This window comes from Elgaria multicarinata, chromosome 1, assembly GCF_023053635.1.
Source record: "Elgaria multicarinata webbii isolate HBS135686 ecotype San Diego chromosome 1, rElgMul1.1.pri, whole genome shotgun sequence".
Classification (NCBI taxonomy): domain Eukaryota; kingdom Metazoa; phylum Chordata; class Lepidosauria; order Squamata; family Anguidae; genus Elgaria; species Elgaria multicarinata.
The window spans coordinates 177,939,513-177,951,890 of NC_086171.1; the positions used below are offsets into that span (position 1 = coordinate 177,939,513).

The 12,378-nt window shown below is 44.0% G+C and overlaps 1 protein-coding gene across 1 annotated transcript in view; it reads right to left on the reverse strand.

Annotated features, from left to right (window-relative positions):
- NAV1 (neuron navigator 1) overlaps positions 1-12,378 on the reverse strand; it is a 327,863-nt gene that overhangs the window by 119,558 nt on the left and 195,927 nt on the right. Inside the window, exon 5 of the mRNA XM_063143867.1 lies at positions 7,370-7,472. Coding sequence (XP_062999937.1) covers positions 7,370-7,472 — 103 coding nt within the window. The remainder of the gene's footprint in view (positions 1-7,369; positions 7,473-12,378) is intronic.

The window sequence follows — 12,378 nt, forward strand, 5'->3', positions numbered from 1 at the left end:
ATTAATGAAAAAGATTAAATTTGAGGTCATCAGAGATTTTGTTGAAGCAAATCACAACAAAAATCACAACAGTTCCTACTGCTTCCACTGCACTAACATATGCAGTAAAAAAATGCAGGAAGCAGTGTTGATCCATCAGTCTGAGTGTGTATTATATATGCCTATTGTAAATGTAATGAGCGTTAATTACCCATTCAAGACCAGGCCACCTCAAAATATTTTGCATTACAATAGGGAACAACACACAACAATATACTGCTGCAAGGAAAATCCATTTTCCCCCAGCTACTGTGAGGACTGCTACTACACTCAGAGGGAACAGGGATGTCTTAGGTAGCTGGCAGATGGTGTCCTCATCCCTGCTAATCAAAAAGTCCTGGAGCTTCAACCCTGTGAGCCCTGGCTCCACTACATCGCTGCTGATCAGGTAAGAAACATACATGAATAAATATGACAAAGGGTCTTATGTAGGGTGACCATATTTGGGAAACCAAAAAAGAGGACACCTAGTGTGTGTGTGTGGGGAAGCAGCTTTCTGAGTCCTGCAGAAAGTACGTTATTCCCCCACCACCTTAAAGAACCCGATTGGAGTGGAGGAGGGGAAAGGATTTCATTCTGCACCACCACCATCCACTCCAATTGGGGCCTTTTCTATAATGTCCACGAATGACCCACTTTCCCCTTTAAGACCTCAATTGGAGCTCAGGGTGGGGAAATGATGTGCCTCAAGAAAGCATGTCATTCCCTCCTGCCATGCTAATGGCAGCCTTAAAGGGGAAGGTGTGTCATTCCAGGACATTATTGAAAATTATAGAAAATCCCCCCTGACACCATGGAAAGAACAAAAACCAGGACAAATCCGGGGAAATCCTGACAGTTGGTCACCCTAGTCTTATGGCCCCATGAGGACTAACAAATTTAGTAATACTCCATGTACCTGATGAAGCAGGCTATCATCCATGAAATCTTATGCCAGAGTAAATGTGCTAGTCTTTTAGGTGCCACAAGACTCTTCATTGTTTTTTTCTTCACTAGACCAACAAGGCTACATTCACAAAACAACTATTTTGAACTCAGACAGTATTTGCAAACTAGTAGACTGCCCCAACCACCGCAAAGTGGATCTTGCTTGCCCTCCTCCCTAATCTAAGGCCTAGTTCTCATTGAGATGATACACTTTTGTGTGGGCTATACTTCTAACTGCTGGGGAAGGCTAATAGGATTGAATGCTACTGCAGACCCCCCCAAATAATCACTGTATATTCATTAGAAGTCCTAAAGAGACTCCTGTGAATAATGTGGTGTGCACAGAGGCTCTATCCAGGTATTCGAATAGACACCTGTTACTTGGGGTAGAGCCTGTCTCCCCCACAGGTGTGTATTCTACACATGCAATAATGTCGAAGGGGGGCATGGGGGCACTCCCCAGGTAGCCCATGCTTGTTTCTGTCACTGAGTCACTTAGGTCCAGTCACCAAGAAGCCTACCTCAACTGCAAGGGGAAAGGACCAAACCAAGACCCAACAATATTATGAAGATGACAACATCAGGCCAGGAATAGGAGGCAGAACCGTGTGTGCCTGCTTATTTACTTATTACATTTCTATACCATCCAATAGCCAAAGTTCTCTGGTGGTTCACAACAATTAAAAGCATAAAATACAACATGATAAAACATAGTATAACTGTTTTAAAGTTTAAAACTACAGTATTAGATAAAAATAAAAACCAAAATAAAACCAAGCAGCAGTGCAAAGACTTAAATTACAGTAACAGATTTAAACAACAGAAATTGAAAGACTAAAATGCCTGGGAAAATAAGGTCTCCACCTGGTGCAGAGACCACAACTTAGGTGTCAGGCAAGACTCTCTGGGGATCTCCCTGTACAACTGGGGTGCCACAACAGAAAAGGCCCTCTTCTTAGTAACCGCCCACCTCATTTCATTTGCTTCATGCACTTGGAGAGCTCAGCTTGGAAGTGTAGGAACTTATCACACAGTTAGGAAGCCAGGATGATGGAAGAGACTCTCAGCTTTGCATTCGGCTACCTTGCTGTAGTGTGCACAGTTTGTACTGGCTTTGGTCCATGCACCTGCTCTGCCCAGTTGGTTTGGAGCCATATAGCCAGGCTCAATTGACAGACCTTTGGGGATTTTGCCACATACACAGTCCTGAGGCCTGCAGTTCCAAGGCATATATTAAATCTGCCTCTGTGCTTGTTCTTTACATTTTTGTCACAATCAGCTTCTGTGTCTTGCTTTCTGCACAAGATTCCTCCGTATGTGTGTGTTTCTGCAAACTTGCTTTATTACAGAAACTGGACTTAAAATTTAGCTCCATGAGAATTTCAGTTTCTTTCTTTTTTTAATATGCCAATTCTCATGGGTATGGAGAAAAGTCTGAAACCACATAGATAACATCTGCTGAAATCTGAGAAAATAAAATGGGGTTTTGATAGGCTCCCATGTGGTTCCTTAACTTTATATTGTTGCACTTATTACCTAGAAGTCATGCTCCACTTACTCCTAATTGCTAACACTCCAGTTTACTCCAAAATATTTTTCAGTATAGAATTGACTCATTCCCTGGCCATGTATGTTAAGCATTGTATTCTAGATAAATGCACTACAGTAACGTTCCCAGCAGATGCATTTCCAGCCTGTTGGAATCTGTGGCTCCTTCTGTATGTCACCTTCACATGCCCACAAAGTCCTGCTGTGTGCTCAGTCAAGGCATGATTGGCTTGTACGTGCTTCATGCAGGAGCAGCCTTACGACTGACGCGCTCAGTGCAACGAGGAAGAAAACTACCAGCACAGCAACCTACGTGAGCCTGAGCCTGATGAGAACATCAGCTAACCTACTGCTGACTTTTGCTTATTCCTACTCTCTCTCAGTACATGGACCTCCCTAAACAAAGCGCTTTGTTTGATAAGTTCCACTGTAAGTCCCACCCAAATAGATGTGCATAAGTCTGTGTCTAACAGGCTTTCAAAATGCTTTTGGAGTGGGGGTGGAATGGAATGAACTTAACACTTTTGGGTGCTTTAGTTCCTACTGAACAATGAATCTCTAATACAGCCTTCCTAAGCCTGGTGACCTCTGGATGTGTTGGACTACAACTCCCAGCATGCCCAAGCCAGCTCTAACATTTCTGTTGGCGGAGTAGAGAAAAACCTGATACATGATTATAGGCAAGAAAGTTCAATGCAGTGAAATTAGCTGGGGCATTGCCGGGGTGGGGGGGGGGAGCAAATAAAAATGTATACTGGCAATCTGGGGCAATGTGAGGATACAAGCCAGAGACAGAAATGTCATTAATAGCTCATGTTCTGAACTAGCCCTTGAATCATTTGGTTTAGTGATTAGAAAGCTGGGCTTAGATCAGGTTCAAATCCTTGCTCAGCCAGGAAGCTCACTCTATGATTAACCAATCAAGCATTATTCTATGCCACCCTGCAAAAACTTGGATGAAGGGCAGGATAAAATATGAATGAACAGACACCTGATGGGCATGGGCACAAATGCAGCTGATATAGCCTTAAAGGAAGGGATGGCCTCAGGCCTATTTTGGAGAAGGAACATGTAGCTATAAATGTGCATAAACGTTCCTTGCACCGCTGACTATTAATGGTATTAATAGCCAGCGCACATCATGGCTTGTATCCGCACTTTCCCTGTGCCTTCTGAGCTGGCCTCCCACAATCTTCCCAGAGACTTTATTTCTTTTACCTTCCTTTGCCTCTCAGCTAGCCCAGCAATCCCAAGTCTAGTTTTCCTCTATGATTAACTAATGCTTGGATTCCTTCCATGAAGCAACCTCCCCTGATCCAAACCTCTCCACATTTAGCAAATCAAATCAATGGGAAGCCGCCCAGCATTCCTCCCCATGCTGCAGTGACTCATCTGGGTGGGGTTCATCAAGCAGCTCCCATCCTGCACGGAGTAAGGCAGGAAGCATGGAACTCTCATTCTGCAGCATGCACTGCCAGCAGAAACGTTTTTTTTGGGGGGGGTTGGGGGGGTAAAAAACAGGGAGACAAGAAGAAGAAAGATGAGCAGCAGTTGGATGGTGGGGAGGGGTGCGTTCAGAGGAGCAGCCTATCATTACATGCAGCTGGCTTAGTATTTATAAACTGTCCATAATCAGCATTAATCTTTGGATTTATGCATGAAACTTGCTCCAGGTGGCTCACAATAATGTCAAGCCCAGGCTGGTGGTTGCAGAAAGTTACATTCATGTGGTGGCTCTGTGGGAACGAAGTTAAAACTGCACTGTCAGAAACAGAGACCTTACTGCTAGGACTCTTCCCATCATTTTCGAGTCAATGTGGTGCAGTGGTTGGATTGGGAGTCAGGAGGTCTGGGTTCTAGTCCCCACACAGCCATGAAGCTCACTGGGTGACTTTGGACTAGTCAGCCTAACCTACCTCGCATGGTTGTTCTGGGGATAAAATGGAGAGGAGGAGGAGGAGGAGGACTATGCAAGATGGCTTTGGGTCCTTGCAAGAGGAAAAAGGTGAGATACACATGTAATAATAAATATATAAATAAAAACTCTGTCCCAGTCCCATATCAGCTTCCCTAGATAAAATTCAGGAGGTAGCTTCAGGTCCCAAGGAGAACTACGGAGACAAAGAGCAGAAGTAAGCACATAGTGGTCCCTGTTTCCCTCATTCCCTGCTGCTGAGTGACAGCCTGGTCACAAATTCCATGTACTCAGCTCAAGGAATGAGCTCACCTTGCCAGCTGACGTCTAATCCCACCCACCCCCTCCAAATTACAATGATATAGACATGCACACACACTGCTGTGGTTTGCTCACTGGAGGTCCAGAAAGCTGCTGTCACTGCATTAGCTCATTTGGACAGTAGAAAGCCAAGGGAAAGTTTTATTAAAGAGAAGCCGCTGCCAGTGCCCTGGATTGAGGAAGAGGAGGGCCAGGGCTGAGGCTTTGCTGGGACAATTCCCCAATGTGGCATGAATGCTACTCCTACCCTTAAAGGAACAGGAACCCTTTGTGAATCACAACACTATGTCTTGGTCGGGATAAGCTCCCTCTCCGTTCAAATCTCTCTCCCAAAAGAGTAAACAAGACTGATTGAGCCAATGGTAACAGATGTTTGAAAGGAAGCTTTGGAGAGCGATGGACACACTTGACATAAAACACAAGGGTTTGAATAAGGAGCTCTTAAACTAAATCCATACTGCTCTAAGCTACAATGATTTAAATAGATAGAGATGCCCCTGAATTTCCCAGCCTTCGGATTTTACCTCAGTTGTGGAGGTTCCGAATGATGTGGTCATTCCATGGCCCCAATGGTTTCCATTGTTCTTTCCATTTGGATTTCCCGGCTTTGTAAAGACTACTGCATATACTCAGTTTGCTATTGGTGCAGCATTCCATCCCCTCCATTGGTTCATGTGTGTGTGGCTTTTTTTCCTTTCAGGTAAGCCGTGCACAAGGTTGTGTGCATCAAAACACATATTTTTTAAAAAAGTATGATTGCATCAGCATTCCTCTTGCATAATAGAATGTGTAGCATTTGAATGAAAGCTCCATTACTATCCTTTGTTCCTCTCATTTTAGAAATTATTTTCTCCATCCCCTTGTCATCTACTTGCCTTCAGCTCTCCAGATGCACAAACATTAACAAGTCTTCCCCCAGGCCCACTTCCCCTCCTGCTGCTCTACTGTAGAATCATAGAGTTGGAAATGGCTATTTAGATGATCATGTCCTACCCCCTGCTCAGTGCATCCCTTTTTAAAGCATCCTTGATAGAAGGCTGTCCAGTCTCTGCCTGAACACTTCCAATGACAGAGAGCCCACCGCCTTCCAAGGCAGTTGGTGACATGCTTAACTAAAGTAAGAATTAATGGAGTTCAAGGTATGCAAATCCTGGTGACTGCCCAATAATACACTGGGACCTATAAGTCTGCAGTTTATTAAAGAAAAGCTGGAATTTCAATGTGCATGATCACTCATGCACGTGGCTTACCTGGAAGGGAAAAAATAATGCAAATGAGCAGAAAGAATGCACCAATTATAAAAGGAATAATAGAAATATTGTATGAGTAAAAAGAAGACAGGTAGGGTGGGAAATCTAGGCCTGCCAATCTATGAAAGGCTTGCTGAGCAGATGAAATTTGTCCACTCCTAGAGGCTCAGGCACAGTCCAAAAAAGCTTTTGCTCAGCAGAAGGTTAGTCATGACTTGTCGCAGCTGGATATGTTGGTGAAACAGCAGATCACTTCACCACATATCTAGATGCAACAGATTGACTCAGATCACATTACACAATGCTGTAAGGATGATACAATTTGGCCCTCAGTCTTTTATTGTTTGGGCTACAGTGAACCTTCAAAATGTAGCACTGGATGTAAAAGAATTTAAGAGATGTGTCATCCAACAGACATATGGCCCATCCCATTCATTTCACTGAGATTTACCCCAGCTAAAGGCTATTTTAAATGACAGACAGATTCTAGAATTCAGTCAGTCTTAAAGGAAGAAGGAAGAAGGCAAATAATAGAATGATGTAAATCAAAACGATGCTTCTGGGTGAAGGGCTCCTGGTATTACCAATCAAAAGGCATTGTGTAGCTATTCTATCTTTTCCTCTTCCATAGATTTTTTTTTTGGTAAGAAAACAGATGGAAGAAGCAGTGGAAAAAAATGGAAAGGCTGCAAGTAGAAGATTGCATCATCTGGGCTTCTATGAATGAGGCAGGGTGATTTCACAATAAAAACCTCATCTGGAAGTACTCATAGAGAAAGACTAGAAGTCAAATCTTGGTCTTGCAAGCTGGTGGCATTGATGAGAAAAAACCCCACTTTGTTTTTCTCCCAAGTGAAAAAGGAACCAAGTTGAATTTACAATGCTTCCCTCTGCTGGGGAGAAGGGTTGAGAAGGAAGAAATTATGTAACTTGAGGCAGGAACACTGCATAAGGGCTGTGGATCTCCAGCTGGGTTTAATTTGGTAGGAACCAGGGTTTGCAAAGAATTGTGGAGGTGAGTTCTTCCGTGTGTACCAGTTGCTGGGGAACATGGGTGGGAGGGTGCTGTTGCATCATGTCCTGCTTTGTGGATTCCTGGTCGGCTATTGGGCGGTATAGAAATGCAATAAATAAATAAATAAACAAACAGAGTGCTGGACTAGATGGACCCTCAGCCTGATCCAGCATGGCTCTTCCTATTCAGAAGCGTAGTTCTTTTTAACATAACAAGAGCCATGCTGGATCAAACCAAAGACTTCTCTGTCCAGCAGGAATTGGTTGGAATTGGAGGTGGCCAGATGAATGTTATGATACATCCAAATGCCAGATCAATTCCTGTGGCCATGATTAGGGGGAACAGAGGCCTCACCTGTGAGATACTTGGGAACCCCGCAAGCTGGACATGGTATCCTCCAGGTTCTGTCGTAGGTCAAGCACATTCTGAACGGTCCTCTTTCTCTGGGATTCAGGATCTGTTGGAAGAAAAGGGTATTAGTTCCATGATGAATTGTGGAAAGGATAATTCATAAATTAAAAATACAGTTCGGATGAATCCATGTATGGCTCTCATCCCTCCACTCATCTGTTACTTACTAGAACAGCATCTGCCCTCCTACTAAACTTGACATGAATGTACTGTTTGCCCACCCACTTGTATGTGTTTCTCTTTCCCCGAGTTGACTGCATGTGTGTGCGCACCCTCTGACCAATCCAATTTGGCAGTGGTGGTAAATTAAATTGTACAAAGGATCAAATGGGGGAAAATGGTACTGGAGTGCTAAACCCATCTGCTTTTAACATTAGCGATAGAAAAGATATCAATAAGAGCGTCATTACACGGGGGGAAATCACATTTCCTTACCGAAGCTTCAGCACCCATGCGTTTGTCCCTCATTACTTCCTCTTTCAAAGGGGGAAGTAAACAACGTGCACATGGCCCATTCAGTGGGCCATTTTGATTGTGCTGCTTCTCCTGCACACAGCAGAAGATAGCAACAATTTCCATCTCAAAAAATAAGTCGTATTTAAAGGGGTGTTTTTTTGTCGCACGAAGGCTAGAAGGGGCGGGAGGCACGCAGGGACATAGACAGCATTGTGAGAGGGACCTGCAAAAATCTGTGAGTGCCCAGCAATGAGCGTGCAATAAAACACTCGTTTGATGATGCCCTAAAGCATGGACTGGCATTTGGGAATAAGCCCACCACCAGTATATTAATTTCTGCCACCTGAAGGAGGTGCCTCCTGTGCCATTCGACTTGGTCTATACCAAATGTGTCTGGCACATTTCTCCACTTCTATGCCCTGCAGGCTTTTATGTCTCCTTCCACACCACATTCCTCACTATATTTTTCTAAGGCTCTTGAATTCTGTGGGAGACCAAATACTACTTTTCTGCTCCCTTTGCCAGAGAGAAAATATCCAACTTGAATGAGTAAGACTGATAAGCACAGACATTTCCTTAAAAGAATCCTCCTGTCCCATGTTTCTTATCCATAATTATGGAAGTTGCAGTCCAGTACATCTGAAGGGTGCCAGGTTGGGGAAACCTGGTCCCAATCAAGCATTAACGAATGTTAAAGACAACTGTGTTATATCCCTAGTTGCTCCACACCATCACACACCTGGATCCTAATACATCTGCCATTAGGGAAGCATGTTTGCCAATGCATTCAGCTCTCAAAAGACGAAACTTGCATGCCAACATTGGCTTCCTGATGACCCATCATAAGCAGACCTTATAGCGAACTCAGAACATTCTGCCTCAAAGGTAAGTAATAGTGATGGAACTATATCCATATCCACATTCAGTGGCAGCCTCTGTAGCCTGTTACCCTCTATAACAGAGGTAGTCAGGCTGTGTTCGTGGGACCCCTGGGGTTCCATGGAAAATTATCAGGGCCCCTTCAATTATAAGTGTTGCTCATTCAAGACTAATTTTGCTAGCATTGAACATCTGCCTAGTGCTAGGCAGCAGCTGTGGTAAGTTGTGGGGAAGCCTGAACCACAGAAAGATTCTTCAGTGTACATTTGATTATTACTTCTGGAAAATTACAGTAGACTTTTTCATCTCATGTTTTATGATGCTTGAGGCACGGTTGTAGCACAGCCAGACAGTTGCAATGTTACTTTCCCAACCAACGCTTTGCCCTGTCCTATTTTCATCTGGCACAAGACATCACACCGAATCTCAGCCTAGCAGGAGAATCTGTGCTGGTAGGTCTAAAGGAAAAGAGATGATGGGGAAAGACTTTAAAATAAAATTTTAAAAACCCAAACAAAACAGGAGCCATAACGGAAACTCTGGGAAAGCAGCCAGTTGATTGAAGTTGGAATGAATCGCAGCAGCTGATACACTCAGCAGCAGGTATGCTCATTCCCTGGGATATGAATTGCTGCTGCTGCTCCTCTCAGGAATTCCATCCCGACCTCATATGCAGGAATTTGGAGTTAGCTGCTCAGTCTGAAGACTGCACGCATTGTCAAAGGAAGCAAAGCAGAGCTCCCCAGCTAATGGGCCACCATGCAAGAGCAACCCCTCTGGCCATTTCCTGCTACTGTTTACTTACAAATATAAAGAACAGAGCTTTATTACTTAAGATAAATATAAAGGACAGGGCTTAACAAAAGAATGGTGAGATTCCAAATAGGAAAAGCAAGAGTTGACTGGTAACTGGTGAAGGGCAGCAAAGCTGGGGTGCTGTGATCCAAAACATTTCAACCCTAGAGTAGGATAAACAACTGATGGCCTAGGGCTTATTCTATCCCTCTGGGACCTTACTATTTCACCCCACAGCATAGCCATCAAGCTCAAAGACATCCCACAAGTTTTGTACTTAAAAACACAACTGTCCCCCTTCCTGATGACATAATCCATCTGGACAGAAGATTAATTCTATTATAACATGCACACCACTCTTCCTGGTATGTATGGTAACAGCCTCCATCAGAGCACCAGCTGAAGTTCAGAAAGAAAGAATGCTGTCAAACTCTCATTGCTGTTTATGTGGTGAGAAAGTCATTTGCATGCAAGCCAATGCAATTAGTTGTGTGAATGCAATTAACCTGCACATTTTTGTTAAGTTAATAGCAGTTGAGGGGAAGACTGAGCATCCTCTGGGCTATGGAGTGGGGATGGAGGAGTTTAACTCTCTGACATGGTTTGCATGGAAGGAGAAGATGCTGTGGGTGAATTTCCCCATGGGACTTCTTGTCACACCAGCTGCTATTTTGAATATTGCAAGTAATGGAGTGGAGCAGGGCACCATAGCCAGGTGACTGAAAAGGGATAAAAGTGTTTAGTGTTGGAGGGCCTCCATCTTCTTTGCTGGGGGACATGCGTGTCAAGGGAAGATCAGGTCCAAGCAGTCAGCGGGGACTGCTTGGAGTTAGTTAGGCTTTTCTTATGTTTTAAGTGTTGGAGTATTGTGGACAAGGTCAGCCGCTGCTGCAGCTGGGTAGTGGAATGACTTATTGTTTTATTGGGGTAAAATGCTAGTTTCCTTTCCTCAAAACTCCTTTCTCACACCTTTTTCCCTCACCTCCTTCCCCCACCCTTCCCTATCCCTAATGCTTAGCTTTTGCCGACCAAGGCCTTACATGTTAGTCTTAGTGGTGTTAATAAACCTGCTTTGGTCCCTAATGTGTGTTTGTACTTCATTCTTGGAACATCTGGCTTGTCCCGGTTGCAGACAGGGCTAGGGAGGCGGGTTGCCTGGGAGTTTAGGACATGGTCCAGGAGCCTACCTTGCAGGGACGTCAGGTGGACCCTGACTTCCGTTACAGTTATTATGTGTAAATTTGGTGAGGATGGGTTTTTGGAGCAGTTAACAAGCCACCCACAACCCTCAACCCTAAAACAGCCCAAGGGTTCTGAGTGGTTTGTCAACCACCCTAACAATCCACCCTCGTCAGCTTAGCACATGACAAGCTAAAGGGCAGCCCCACTGTGGCTCAAATATTCAAAATGGTGATCACTGCCACAATGAGAAGCTCCACAAGAAAATTCACCCATGGTGGCTTCTTGTTACATGTGAACTGGGCCTCTTCCCACCCCCACCCCACCATGGTATGGACAAAAAAATGCCTTTCTGGAGCTGCTTTTTGCATTTTATGGGCAGTTCAATGAGTAAATCCAGTGTTACTGACCCTTTAAGCCTTTATTCAATTTAAAAATATGCCCCCTGTAAATATTTAGTTGCCAACCAGGGCCCTAGAAGAAGCCAGAACTGGTATGCTCCAGAAAATGTGATATACCTGTTGCTATCAAGCTGCCACTTTTAGCTAAATTCCAAGACAGTCCTCAGAAAGCAGCCAACCCAACAATGGTCACATTGCAAGAGCTACAAATCAATAGAGAAGAGGAGACCGATTAATGGACCAGAAGGGAGGAGGGATTAGATTAAGGTACATATTTGTGGCCTCTCTCCCTTTGTGCTCCTTCCAACAAAAGTTAAAATATAGTTCTCTTGGAGCAATAATATACCATGCAATTCTTTTATGCAGTGGTTCAGAAATGAATAATAACACAGTTCCAATCCATAAGCCTAAACATGCAATCAGTCTGGAGAAAAGGGTATGAAGCTTTATTTTGTCTTATGGTTTCACAAGCAATAGTTTCACAGTGCTGTCGTCTCCCCTAAATTGTGAAATAGACTACTAACATAGCAAAATATTAGGCCAAGCTGACTAAAGGATTTTCTGGCAACAAATGTTGCCTGGAACTTTTTCTGAGCAGCTTCTCGTGCCCCTGCTGCTCATCCACACAGATTTTTCTTTCCCTGAGCAAGGAAGCAATTGGTTCAAGCCATACAAGTCAGACACAGTTCCAGATGTTACGGCCTGCAGCAGCCAGGAAGGTGGCTTAAGCCAGTTATTATACATACAGTAGCAGCAGGGTAGGAACTGGAGGTGAGAGTGCAAACCACACACAGAGCACGTAGGGTACTCTAGGACCAAAAGGATTGGAGTAGGCCCATTTCCAATCTGGATCTGCATACTTGAAATAATAAACCCCAGATGCATACAGAAACACTGCACTAAGCAAACATTCTACCTTCAGCAAATTCTTACAATAAAAGCCAAAACAAAGAGCTTGCTAATGGATAGTAGACTTGATGACCACCTGGATGGGAGCTCCACATACACTCCGCTCTGATTTCTTTAAATGCAGAACAAATCAAACTAAAGCTGATTTTCCAAGACTGAAATGGGGAAAAGGGGGTCGGGGCGAGGGAAAATAGGAGCGGGTGATATCAATTCCCCACTCCCCACCCCACTCCACAATACAGAAAAACACACATTTCACCCATGGATTCAAGATTTCCAACAAATTCACATTTCTAGCTCAGGCCAGCCAGCAGAGGGAAACATCTTCATAAA